Source organism: Natrix helvetica (assembly GCF_964273705.1).
Source record: "Natrix helvetica genome assembly, chromosome: 9".
Lineage (NCBI taxonomy): Eukaryota > Metazoa > Chordata > Lepidosauria > Squamata > Natricidae > Natrix > Natrix helvetica.
Window position 1 is genome coordinate 27,063,737 of NC_138560.1, and position 11,852 is coordinate 27,075,588.

Below are 11,852 nucleotides of genomic sequence, written 5' to 3' on the forward strand. Positions count from 1 at the left end.
TGGGGGCAGCATCCACTTTTATAAGAGGAACATCAGGCCACCAATCCTCAAGACCGATTTTAGCAGAGAGAGGCGGAAAGTCCTTCATTTGGGGAGGAAACTTGATGAACGTTGTCAGGGAGACTTCAGTGCTGGAATCCTGCAATGGGCCAGAAGAGCTCCAAATCCTCTTGCAAGTCTTGTATCGTCTGGTGATGGGCCTTGTGGCCTCCTTTCCAATCCCAGCTCAACCAAGAAAACCAATGCCTCGGAAGAACCCCCTTCCATCTCGCCTTCATCTCTCTCACCGTCCTTTTATCATTTTGTGGGGATTGCCCAATCACAATTCTAGGTCTGTTAAATCCAACCAACCGAAGGAATGCTTTGCACCAAGGAAAAGAATGTGGAAATGCGTGGGAGGGGAGTGGGGAATAGCACAGGTTCCAAGGGCTTCTCCACAGACCGAGACAAGGAGTTTGTTTCCTTGACGTGAAACAAATCAGAGTTGCCTGTATTTTAAGCGTAAGATACAGATGGCAAAACTGAGGCTTTATAGGTGGGGAAGGTGTGGGCTGCCTTCCTGCCCCCCCTCAAAGGAAAAGACTTCCGTTTCTTCCCTGCAAAACGGAGGAGAGCTGCTTCGGCTTCTGTTTGTCCTTCCCCTTCTCTAGCACTCCAAAGTCTCCTGAACGGGTTTTTGCAGGAAACTCTGCAGCAGGAAAACATCTGGCAAACATCTGGTTCATGTTACAACAGGACTGAGCGGAAAGGCTATTTTTACCACTCCTGGGGGGGGTGGGGTGAGGAGGGAGGTGGCCTGGAGGAAAGGGAGGGCATGGAGGAGTTTCTTTATCTCAGAAGCAATGACTCCCCCTCCCTCAGCAAGGGGCTTTCAGTTCTCCAGAGTCCAGGATCTGCTTTGTCTGGGATGACAAAATTAACTTCTTTTACAGCTACTTGTTTCCATGAACTGCATCTATGCCCTTCTGCGCACACACAACACACACACACACACACACACACACACACCTGGCCTAATCCCAATCGTCTCTGGCGATAGGACAAAGCCATCTATTCCCTGATGGAAAAGCAGGGAAGGGGAGTCAGTATCTCCCCCCCTCAAGGGAAAGACCAGGGAATCTCTGGAAGGTTAGGAGGGGAAAAAGAAGCGTGGGAACAGCTGCCTGCTCACAAACCGAGAAGGTTCTGCAAGGGGTGTCGTCCCGTGCGCCCCCCCTCCCCTCCCCCGTGAGAGCCTGGGACCTAAAGAACCAAAACTTCTCAGGAAAGTACCAGTGTCCTCCACAGAAGGAGGGGGAGGCTGGACTGGCACGTGACTCCAATGAATGGTATGATAAAAGCTCCCTTGGAAGGAATCAATGCCCCTCTTCCCAAGTGATACAAAACTGGTGGCTCTCCCCCCCACTTTTGAAGAATGACACCCACAAGCAGCCTAAGGAATTGAGCACTGAGCACCACAAGAACTACAGCAGTGGAATAATTCTGTTTTATAAAAGATAAGGCAAAGTTTTACACACTAAATGGAGTATTTGCTACCAGTCGGTTAACCCCTGTAGGCAGTGAGGAGCTGGGCATGGGGACCCTGCAGCCGGTCTCTGCCAGCTCCATCTTCAGCCTGCTAGAGGCAGACTTCCCACTGCTGAACCCCTCTGAGGAAGTAAGAAATACCACCGCAGAGGAAACTCCAGGAGTCACCATGGAGGGTAGCCTGAGATAAGATACAGTACTTTAGATAAGGAATTATGTGTGTGGGGAGGGGGGGGGTATGGCAAGTTAGGAGAAGAGCCTGCCCACCTGCTGGGGAGAGAAGAGGGTGCAGAGCACAGCTCTGGGCATAGCGCCAGCCTGAACAAGCAGCTCAGCTAAGATTGGGCAGTGCTGTTCATACTAAGCCCAGCTTCTTCAGCGGTTGGAGGCTTTACCTCCAAAGATCTTGCATCCTTCCACCAAGTGGGCCCAAAGTCCCTCAAGCCTTCTCCCTCCCAGATCCACCAGGGTGCCATGAAGACTTTCCAGAACCCATGACAGGCTCCCTTCCTCCCCACAGAAGCAGGTACCTGGGAGTGATCCCCTTAGTGTCCCTGGCATAGTCCTGGTAGCTCTCCACCCCCGCTCTGTGTGGTGCTCCCATCAGAGTCACTCACACTGGGGAAGACCTCTCCTCTCCCACCCGCCATTATCCCTTGGTTCAAGGTCTGTGACTGTCGCAGTGCCTCAAGGAGTGCAGGACGGTTGCCTACTCAGCTTAGGCATGAAATAAGAGGTTGGTCAATAGTAATGGACTCTCCCGATGGTCCCAGTCCCAGTTCCCAGAACATCCGGTTGCCCATTACGCCAAATTTCTCTGAGGATCCTCTCGCGCTCCTCCAGGCGCTGGGCACGTTCCAGTTCCTCAGCCGAAGCAAAGACGTTGATTGTGAGGGTTCCATCCGGGGTGCTGGGGGAAACCCCCGGGGGCAGCTCTGTCATGGCTAAGGGGGGGACAGAAAGTGTGTGGTCGGTTGTGTCTTCTTCCTCTTCCTCCTCCTCCTCTTCCTCCTCCTCCTCCTCCTCCTCACCCTCACTCGAGTCCTGCAGGCTCTTTTGGCGCTTGGGGGGAATGACTTGAGGGTGCCATGAGATGTGAATGACCAGAAGGCAGAGTGTCAGCACCAGACCAAAACAGACGCCCAGCACAAAGTAGAGGCCCACACTCTCCAGGTTATCTAGGCAAGACAAAAAGGAGCAGGTCAGACATGGTGGCTTGTGGGGGGGGGGAGGTAGATGGGGGGGGGGGCCTCACTGGGCAAATCCTTCCCAGCTTCTGCTGCTTGGGCACCTGGGATTTGAATCCAGCATTCTGGGGCACAAGAACAGGAAGCTGCTCTGATCTCTGGCCGCACATCTGCTCCTTGGGGGACTGTCTTTCATTCTTTCTGTGTTGCTCTTCAAGCAGGCTGCAAGGAGGGAAGAGCAATCTCCCCATAAAATGGTATAAACTAAAGGGATTGAACCTGACTATCGCCACCAGTTCTCCCTCCTGGAAGGACTTCAAAGAGAACAATCAGAAACAGCCTCAAAACCACTAAGGCTTAAAACAATGAAAGGTAAGTTCATTTTAAAAATCAGAAAAGTAAAGCAACAGGCAAAATAATCTTTGCACTTGAAGCAGCCAGAGCCCATAAATTGGTGAAAAAGTGAAATTTTCCAGGGAAATTCTCCTGAAAAACAGTACAAACTGTACTAATCCAAGCGCTGGGGTGGGGTGACCAAGGCTTTAGCAATGCTTCAATCTGTGCAAAGCCCACCTAGGCAAGGCTGCCACCTGCTTCTGGAGCAGGAGCCGTGATTCAGTCCAAGGGAATATAACCCCAGCCGGAGTCAAAGATGACATATCACCCGGGCTGAGGCAGGGGCTGAAAGGCACTTCAACTGGTTGAACAGAAACCAGTTTCTCCCCATCTAGACCTTTATTGCCTCCATGTTAGCATTGCACAGCATCACCTGCCTGGAGAGAGGTGGACGTATAACCCCATGGATGACCTCCCCAGTGGTTTAGATTGAAAGAGGAGAGCTCAAAAAAGACTCAAGCCCTGAGCATCCCACATTGCGAGGGTCAGGCGCTAGACCTGGCTATGAAGGAAAGAGGAGAATCACTGCAAAACTGTGCCTTCCACCCCAAACCCCCCAATGCCAGTCCAGCTGCTCAAAGGTCCAGGAGGGCCAGAATAGTTGCACCAGTCTCCTCTTAGTCCCCTGAAAGTCACCAACAAGAGTCACAAGTTTCAGTTTTGTATCCTGGTCTGAATCCAGATTGAAGATGATCCAAATAAACTATTTCATCCTGGGCTTTGTAGTTGAGTGCCAGCCACCCTCTCAATGATCTTCCCCATAAAGGGAAGTTTGGAGGCTGATGGAAGTTGCCTCATACTGTTGGGGTAAAGGATACCCCCTTGAGAAGGGGTCCACCATCACATCATTTGAGACAGGTGATACCTCTTCCTCTTGCAAAGAGGCATTTAACCACCACACAACCCAAATAAATATCACTCCTGGGATCCCTGATCAACCAGAAAGAGCATGAGTCCATGTAGCTGAGCTTATAGCCACAAGGACACCGTCTAATTCTTCAGCATCAACCGGTTCCTGAAAACAGTTCCAGATAATTGGGCTCAGTCACTTCCAAGAGAGCCTGCTAAGCCAGACCAAGCATGTTGTGCACCCATCAAGCGCTCTCAAACATTATCTGGTGTGGTGGCACACACACCTTTCAACCAAGGCCCACTTGCCCACCTACCTCGGATGTGCGCATAGGCTGCAATGCTGCTACTCAGGAGTTCCATTTCCCCTTTGCCATCCGCTTCCATGGTCAATGCCTTTGTGGTACCTGGAGAGAGGGGGATGGAGTTTCGGCAGTGCGAATGGTTTGCATCATGCTGGACCTTGCAAAGCCCTTCACTTGGCTAGCTGGCTTGTCTTGACTATTAATTGATTAAAATTAAAACATAATCTGCTTCTTACTAGTCCAATCCCTGCAGTTTAGAGGCTGATTGTCTTTCATTTGGTTCCCAAATGCACAAGCTGTGAGGTAGGCCGGGGTGAGGAAGGGTGAGTGACCCAGGAGTCTCCATGGCTGAAAGTAGGTTGGAGTTGAGTGCAATGTTTTACAGGTTCTTAAGACCTGGAGTTAATGTTTTACCTCCTGGTCATGGGATACATATCAGCTGAATTCTGAATGCTAACATGCTTACAGGTAGGTTGGCTGGGCAGCCTTGGAGGGCCCCCAGGGACCCTCTGGAACACATTTGCAAAGCAGGGTCAAATCAGGAACTCAGCAAAGGTGACATTTTTTTGGGTAGAGTACAGTATTTGCTGCTGTGTCACAAAAGGGACAGAATATTAGGCGTTTCTTGGAAGGCCGAATGCATCGTCTGGTGCAGGGGTGGGCAGCCAGGGCCCCTCTACGACCAGGCTGACTCAGGAATTCTGAGAGCTGAAATCCACCCCTGCTCTGGTGCCTTGAAGCGGAACAGAAGCTGAATGCTTTTTTCACTTCCCTCAGGGGATGCCACAGTGGTTCTTTCACAACTGCCCATCTCAGAGGTGGAAATATGGGAACAGGTTGGACTGGATCCCAACTACAGTTCAGTCTCTGCCTGCCTGCTTTCAGGAAGTCAGACCAATAAGAGACACAACCACTTTTTCCGTAGCATTCAGAATGAAGCAAGTTATAAAAGGAGCTTTGAAGTTGGGATGGCAGCAAAACAGGGTCCTTTTAACCAGCAAGCAAAGCCTGATTTCCCCCTTCCATCCCCCCTCCCCCCGGGCCCTGCAGAGGCGTCATGGGAGTCCTGGCAGAGGCTGCCAAATCCTGTGACAGTCACCCAGCCCAACTGCCCTCTTCAGGCAGGCCAAGAATAAATGGAAGCCAGCAGCCAAATCGGACAGGAAATTGATTCTTTTCCTTGCCCTCTGCTTTAGCTGCCTTTGGTCCTTCCAATGTTTTCCGAGCTGCAGAACGGAGCAGGCAAGGGAGGGAGGAAGCCTCCTGGTGCTTCCCAGGAATGGCTCCATCTCAGATGAAGAACCACTGACTGGATGTTGAGGCTTCTTATCCTGCTGCCTGACCTGTGGCAGAACATTCCGTGTGCATAGAGGCCTTACCAGCCGCTTGCGGACACACCGTGGACAGCTCACAACCCATTTGGTGCCAAGGTCCTCTTCAAAAACGATGGACGAACAACGTCATCCTGCTGCCACCCAGGCCTGGTCTCTTGGCTACATGTCAAGGACGCTTACAGAACAACTTGGTTGGGACAACTTTTGCTGCAGTGACCACTGCACCATGGGCTTTGGGACCTGGCTCAAAACATTTTCTCCATCCTTCCATTCCAGAGAAGAGGACAAGAAAGGGAAAACACTACAAGTTCAATTTGGGGAGGATGGACTTGTAGAAGGTGCTATAGGTGTAAGTTTAAATAGTATAGGTTCTCTTGCTTGAGCAGGAGGTTGGGGACTAGAAGACTAGAAGACCTCCAAGGTCCCTTCCATCTTAGCTTCTCTTCTTAAGATGGACTGTATCCCAAGAAATCTATGGATCGATGCTACAAGTGATCAGGAGGGTTTCAAGGTACCTCTGTCAGGGCTGGGGATGTAAAGGTAGAAGACCTTTGTATAAGGCTGCGTCTGCCCTGCAGGAGAAAGACAGGGACTGAACTCTTAGGACATTCAGCGGAAACCAAGGATGAGGAAGATGACTGAGTAACAAGGGCTATGGCTATAACCTCCACAGTAAGACTGAGAGGATAGGAAACTTTCATTCCAGGAAGAAAAAAAGATTTGATAGGTGCAATAAATTTGGCAGGATGATTCCAATGATTAGAATATAGCAAGTGAGCAGCATAACTTGGTCAAAAGGGAACAGAAACAATAAAATGGGGGTGGGGGGGGGGAGATTGCACTTTATATTATAAATATTCACATCTCCAGAAATCTAAGGGATGCCTCAGTCAAACACAGTGGTGGAATTAGTTAAAATTAAACTATGGCCCAGATATATTACCTCACGTTAAAAAAAAAGCTGTGAATGATATGTTCAAAAGCTAATTGTAGATCTGTCAAAGAAGCAGGTAGGAATCACAATGGGAGGCAAACCCTGCAACTTAATCCTTCCAGAAAACGGCTGTCTTAACTCCCTGACAACTCCATCCCTCAAAAGGCGGGAAGGCACAGGGGGATCAGCTGCCCTTCAACTGACATTAACCAACGGGGAAGGGTTAGGAGCTGATGGAAAGAGCAGGAATATTCGTCCTTAAAGAAAACTAGCTGAGTGTAGTCAAACCTCCTACAATTTGGACTTCCAGTTTTCATGAACTCAAAACAATTATAAGCAGAAAAAAGATGGGGAAATGAGTACAAAAGTTTCTTAAAAGGCCATACAGTATTAAAAATACAAACTACTCCAGCCAGGGAGTAAAATAGAGCAGAGCGTTGGCAGCACAAGAAGCTTAGTGAAGATGGGAGCCAAGAAAGAACATCTTCTACAGCAACTAGAAAGAGGGATGGGTCACCCATCCATCCATCCATCCATCCATCCATCCATCGGGAAAGATCCAATAGAAGGGAATTGTTGTAGCACCTGCTCTTTGAAGATGGCCAAAGGCCCTCTGCTAACACAGGAAGGAGAGCCAGGTGGTGCAGTGGTTAGAAACCAGAGGTCTAACATTAGCCATGGAGTCAGCTGGGCAACCCTGGGCCAGTCCCTCTCTCTCAGTCCTGGGATGAAGGCGGCAAAGGAAAAGCACTCCTGAAAAACTTTTGTCAAGAGAACTGCAGAGAGTAGTCCAGGTAACCAACAGACTCAAAAGCAACGCCCGCCCCACCCAAAACTCCCTTTCACCCAGGGAAGCACGATTTAGCTTCCTTTGTCAAACTGAAAAATAACAATATATTTAACAGAGACATAGACATTATTAGGTAACAGTTATCAACTGCAAAAGTATTGAGCAGAGATACTTGGCTTGGAAACAATACTGGGGGGAAAATTGGAGAAATAGTTTATTATAAACTGAATAAGGCTGAATTGTGTGATTTAGCTGCAAAAGAACAAATATGGCCATCAAATGAAATATACACTTTCCAAATTACACAATCTTGTATATTAGGTTTTGCATATAATATCTAATCTTGTATATTATAAGGGAGAGATCCTGTTTTATGTCTGATTGTAGACATTACACTTTAAAAAGGATTCAGACAAATTAAAAGAACAACTAAGATAATTGGGAAACAGATTTTCAAGAAACTGGAGTTACATTCTATGAGGAAAAAAATTGAAGGAACTAGGAAGATTTAGTGCAGAAGAGATAGCATATAAATATTTGAAAATGATGCAACACAGAGGCACAGAGGGTTGTCCTCCATTTTTCAAAGGCCAGAAGAAAAATAATAAAATTAAGTTACAGAACAGGAAGCCCCATGTCAACTGAAGTGTTTCTTAACAGGGAGCGCCGTTGGAGGGTAAAAAGAATCAGCTTCCCTTTCCTGGATGTGTAATGATGGAGCCAGGGGGCCATCTCTTTGGGAAGCTTGGGTTGGGGCTCCTACAGAGAGCTGGGACTGGACTCAAGGGTCCTCCTAACTCTAGGAAGGACAACTGTCTGCAGCAACTCCATGTGTTACGGTTGACTTCTTCACTGCTTTGGAACCAGCCGGGCGGTTCTTGTGAGGGGAAGGCCCTCCTTGTTTTCCTTATGCGGCATTGTTCAGATGGCAACTGTGACCAGCCCTGAAGGAGCATCCAAGGACCACTGAACAAAGAGAGGCACCTTCCTTTCGGGGAGAGCCCTTTTCACCCAGGGAAGCACCCAGCTCCAGCCTCTCCTTGCCAGAGGCTGCCCCCAGGCAAGTGAGCAGAGAAGATGCACTTGGGGGGCTTCCTCTCACGAACACCCAAGGGGTGGGACCTGGGCACAAGGACATGCCCAAGTATTTGTAGGCACTTTCCATTCGTTGGCTGCCTTCCCTCTACGGAGCCATTGGCTTCTTCACCATCTGGAGAGCTCAAAGGACACCGATCCCGAAGTCCCTCCAGAAGAGGACAACGCTGTTCAGTAGGCAGCTTTAAAGAGGTCCCGGGCTGCTCCTTTCCAGGGCCCGAGGGAGCCCCAGCAGCGCCACAGCCTCCCGCCCAACAGCAGACCGCGGCTTCTCCCGCGCCACGAGGCTGCTGCTGGGCCTCGGCTGGGACGGGCTGCTGGCCAGTCGGGGCAGGAAAAGCAGGAAGGCGGGCGGAGCGAAGCCTCGGAGAGCCGGAGCTGGAGACGCCACGACTCTGGGAAGGGCTAAGGGAACATGGCGACCCCCTCCCCCCCCGCCAGAAAAGGCGCCTGGCCTCAACGCGGCGAAGGAGGGAGCGAGCGAGCGGCGCGGAACCCCTCCACTCCCGACGCTCCCGCCGCGGCTCCTTGGCGGGACAACCGCGGCCGGGCAGCGCCCAATCCAGGCGGGGCGGCGGGGGCTCGTGGCCCACCAGGTGACGCCCCTCCTTGCGCTCCTCGGGCAGCTCCCTCCCACTTCTGACCGCCGGAGGGAAACTTTGTGGCTTGGAGCCTTAGGATTGAGATGGTTTCCGGACTCTCGTTCAGCGCTGCCCCTTAGGCTCCTTGGCGAAGGTCTCGGGGCTTGTTATGCCTCGGGGGTCCAAGCCCTTCTCTTCGGGAAAAAAGAACGCCGCCCCATCACCGCCCCCTTCCCTGGCTCGGGGAACAGCAAGTCCGGGGAAAGGGCGAAAAGGCGCCGCCACCCGGGATCCCTTCTTCCAGAGAGGCGCGGCTCCGGTTCCAGGGGCTCCGTTGGGGCCAAGGGAGAGGGCGGGCGCGGGGGAGTCGTGGGCCGGCAACACGAAGGAGCGAGGCAACCTCTGAACTCGCGCAGAGGGCTCGGCTGGCCTCCGCTGCCGGACTCCCGCGCCGGTTTGCGCCCCCCCCCCCCCGCGAACCGCCGCGGCCCGAAGGCGAAGCCTAGCGCAGGCTGCCGGGCCGACCCGGGCTGAGAGCTCGTCCGGCGGTCGTCGACGGAGCCCTCCTCCCCACGTCCTGGGAGGCGCGTCCTGCTTCGGTGCCGCCGCCAGAAGCGGCAGCCGCGGCTTACCTGTTGCCTTCAAGGCTGCGGCCGTCGGCTCCCCATCGCGGCAAGGGAGGCAGGGCCCGCGGGAGGATCCGGCCGGGGCTGAGGAGCCGAGCCGAGCGACCGCCTGGTGCGAGTGGAAAGGGGCGCTCCTTTCGGCGGAGACGGGACGGGAAGCGAGTGGGACAGGCGGGGCGGCCGGGGGAAGGGACGCTCCCGGCGCCGCCCCAGAGCCACTTTCAGCGGGATTCGCAGGATGCGAGCCGTCGTCCTTCGCTGGGACGGCCTCCGGGGCGTTGGCCAGCGGAGCAGGGGAACGGCCTCCGGCCCACCGAGAGCGAGCCCCGCCCGCGCGCCCCTTCCCCGCCCGCGCAAGCTGGGGAAGACCCGCGGGCGCCGTCCGGCGAGCGGCTTCAACTCAGGGAAGGCGGCCTCAGGACCTGCCCCGTCTTCAGGCTGCGCCCCAGCCTTTCGGGAAGGTTGCCGCCGAAGGGCGCATCCCCGCCCGGGGGGACCGATCGGCGTTGGCCTCCCTCCGCCCTCGGCTGGGCAGGGGCAGCCAGATCCGCCGCCTTCTCCCAGGAGCCTCCCGGCTGTGGCCGAAACGCCAAAAATGCGGGGCGACAACCGCGGCGGCTCCAGCAAGCGGCCTTCCCCGGAGGGTGCCTGGCCTGGAGCGCTGCCTCCCTCCTGATGGGCAGCGGGGTCGGGGAAAAGCGGCTGGCGAGGCTGAACCAGGCCAAAGGGCAGCTCTGGTCTCCCAGGACAACTGCCGCTTCCTCCTCCAGCTACCCTGGTTAATGATTTCCTCCAAGGAAGGGATGGGAAGGCGGGCAGGCACCGGTGGCCTCCCTGGCATCTTGGCCCTTCAGCTGCACCCGGCCTCCCAAAGGGGCAGCACTCATGAGGGCTCAAGAGGGGATGCGCCCCAGGCACCCTCCCTCTGGCGGGGAAAGCAGCTTTCCTGAGGTTTGGGCAGGCCCAGGCCTCCCTCTCCCCCCTGGAGGCCTTCAGACACAGGAGCATGAAATGTTTGCTCTGGTTGCCCTGCTGAAAGGGCCAAAAACTGGCCCAGCCCTGCCTGCCTGCCTAAATGCCACAGGTGGCCAGGGAGTTACCCAGCTTGGGCCCTGAGCAGAAGGAAAGCGGAGTCCCAGCTCTCTGCCAAGCAGTCGCTGGAATGCGTTGGGCCAGCCTGTGGCTTGCCTGGACCACACTGAGTGAAGAGGAATTCTCTTGGGCTGCCTCTAAAAGTTCGGGGACCGGCACTGGTCTGCGGGATGCCAGCGGGCTGTGCAAACAAGCCAAGCCCCATCCACGGGATGCAGGGAGCACGCAAAAGCACAGCCCCTCCGGTCCACGGAAAAACCTCTCTCCACGGAAGTGGTCCCTGGTGCCCAAATGATTGAGGGATACTCCTCTAAAATACAGAATGTAGTTAATGTATATAGATAACAAACTTCCTTTGTTTTTTATTTTCTTGTGGGACTGTGTTGCCAGCTGAGCTGTGGCGGCACAGTGGTTAGAATGCAGTACTGCTGCTGCCTGACCGCTGCTTGCGATTTGGTAGTTCAAATCTCACCAGGCTCCAGGTTGACTCAGACTTCCATCCTTCCAAGGTGGGTAAAATGAGGACCCAGATCGTTGGGGGCCATAGGGCTGACTCTGTAAACCGCTTAGAGAGGGCTATAAAGCACTGTGAAGCGGTATATAAACCCAAGTGCTATTGCTATTGGCAGTACCGCATGCGGCCTGTGGGCTGCAGTTTGGACACGCAGTTAGAGATCCTGGAACTGGAGATTCCTATAAAGGTGGCTGACATCCGATCATTCCGTGAGTGGCCAAACACAGAAAGACATCCCTGCTTTTATTTTAGTGAGGGGAGGGGGAGAAATGAGAAGAATATAGAAGGGAATACATAGAAAGGAAAGGAATGGAAAGGAGCCCACTCCTATGCTGCTTACCTGGGGGTGTTGGGAGGAGAATGATCCAGAGCCTTTGGGACAGCCAGGAAGCCCAGAAACTCCCAGCTTGTCCCCTCCCTCTGCGTCCGCCTCCTCCTGACTGCAAAGGGAGGTGCAGCTGAGGCTCAGAGTTGGGGTCTGGTTTGCATTAAGGTTGCAGAGCAACAGGAAATGGTTGCTGGCTGGGGCCAGAGCTCCCCCTTCCTCTTAAATATAGGCTTGGGGAGGGGGCTGGTGAGGAGGATTGGTTGGGAAGTTGCTTTAGAACTTGTGCAGGACCCC

General features: G+C 53.4%; 1 protein-coding gene across 5 annotated transcripts; it reads right to left on the bottom strand.

Moving 5' to 3' along the window:
* Positions 1-1,472: 1,472 nt before the first annotated feature.
* On the bottom strand, positions 1,473-10,138 carry EVA1B (eva-1 homolog B). Of its 5 annotated transcripts, none has more exons than XM_081962351.1 (3): positions 9,631-10,138; positions 4,277-4,366; positions 1,473-2,705 (listed from the first exon to the last, which is right to left on the bottom strand). In XM_081962351.1, exons 2-3 carry the CDS (start codon positions 4,344-4,346, stop codon positions 2,269-2,271), a joined length of 507 nt encoding a protein of 168 aa, XP_081818477.1. In that variant the 5' UTR covers positions 4,347-4,366; positions 9,631-10,138; the 3' UTR covers positions 1,473-2,268. The 5 variants fall into 5 exon arrangements, with proteins under 5 accessions (XP_081818477.1, XP_081818478.1, XP_081818480.1 ...); XM_081962352.1 differs by lacking the exon at positions 9,631-10,138 and adding an exon at positions 8,584-9,429; XM_081962354.1 differs by lacking the exon at positions 9,631-10,138 and having other exon boundaries at positions 1,473-2,471; positions 2,565-2,705; positions 4,277-4,802.
* Positions 10,139-11,852: the final 1,714 nt, after the last annotated feature.

Bases quoted from the DNA above. Each gene is read 5' to 3' on its own strand.
- EVA1B (XM_081962351.1), bottom strand. From the start codon at position 4,346: ATGGAAGCGGATGGCAAAGGGGAAATGGAACTCCTGAGTAGCAGCATT. The intron at 2,706-4,276 runs GTAGGTGGGCAA...TGTCTTGCCTAG, and splicing joins AGCCTATGCGCACATCCGAG to ATAACCTGGAGAGTGTGGGC.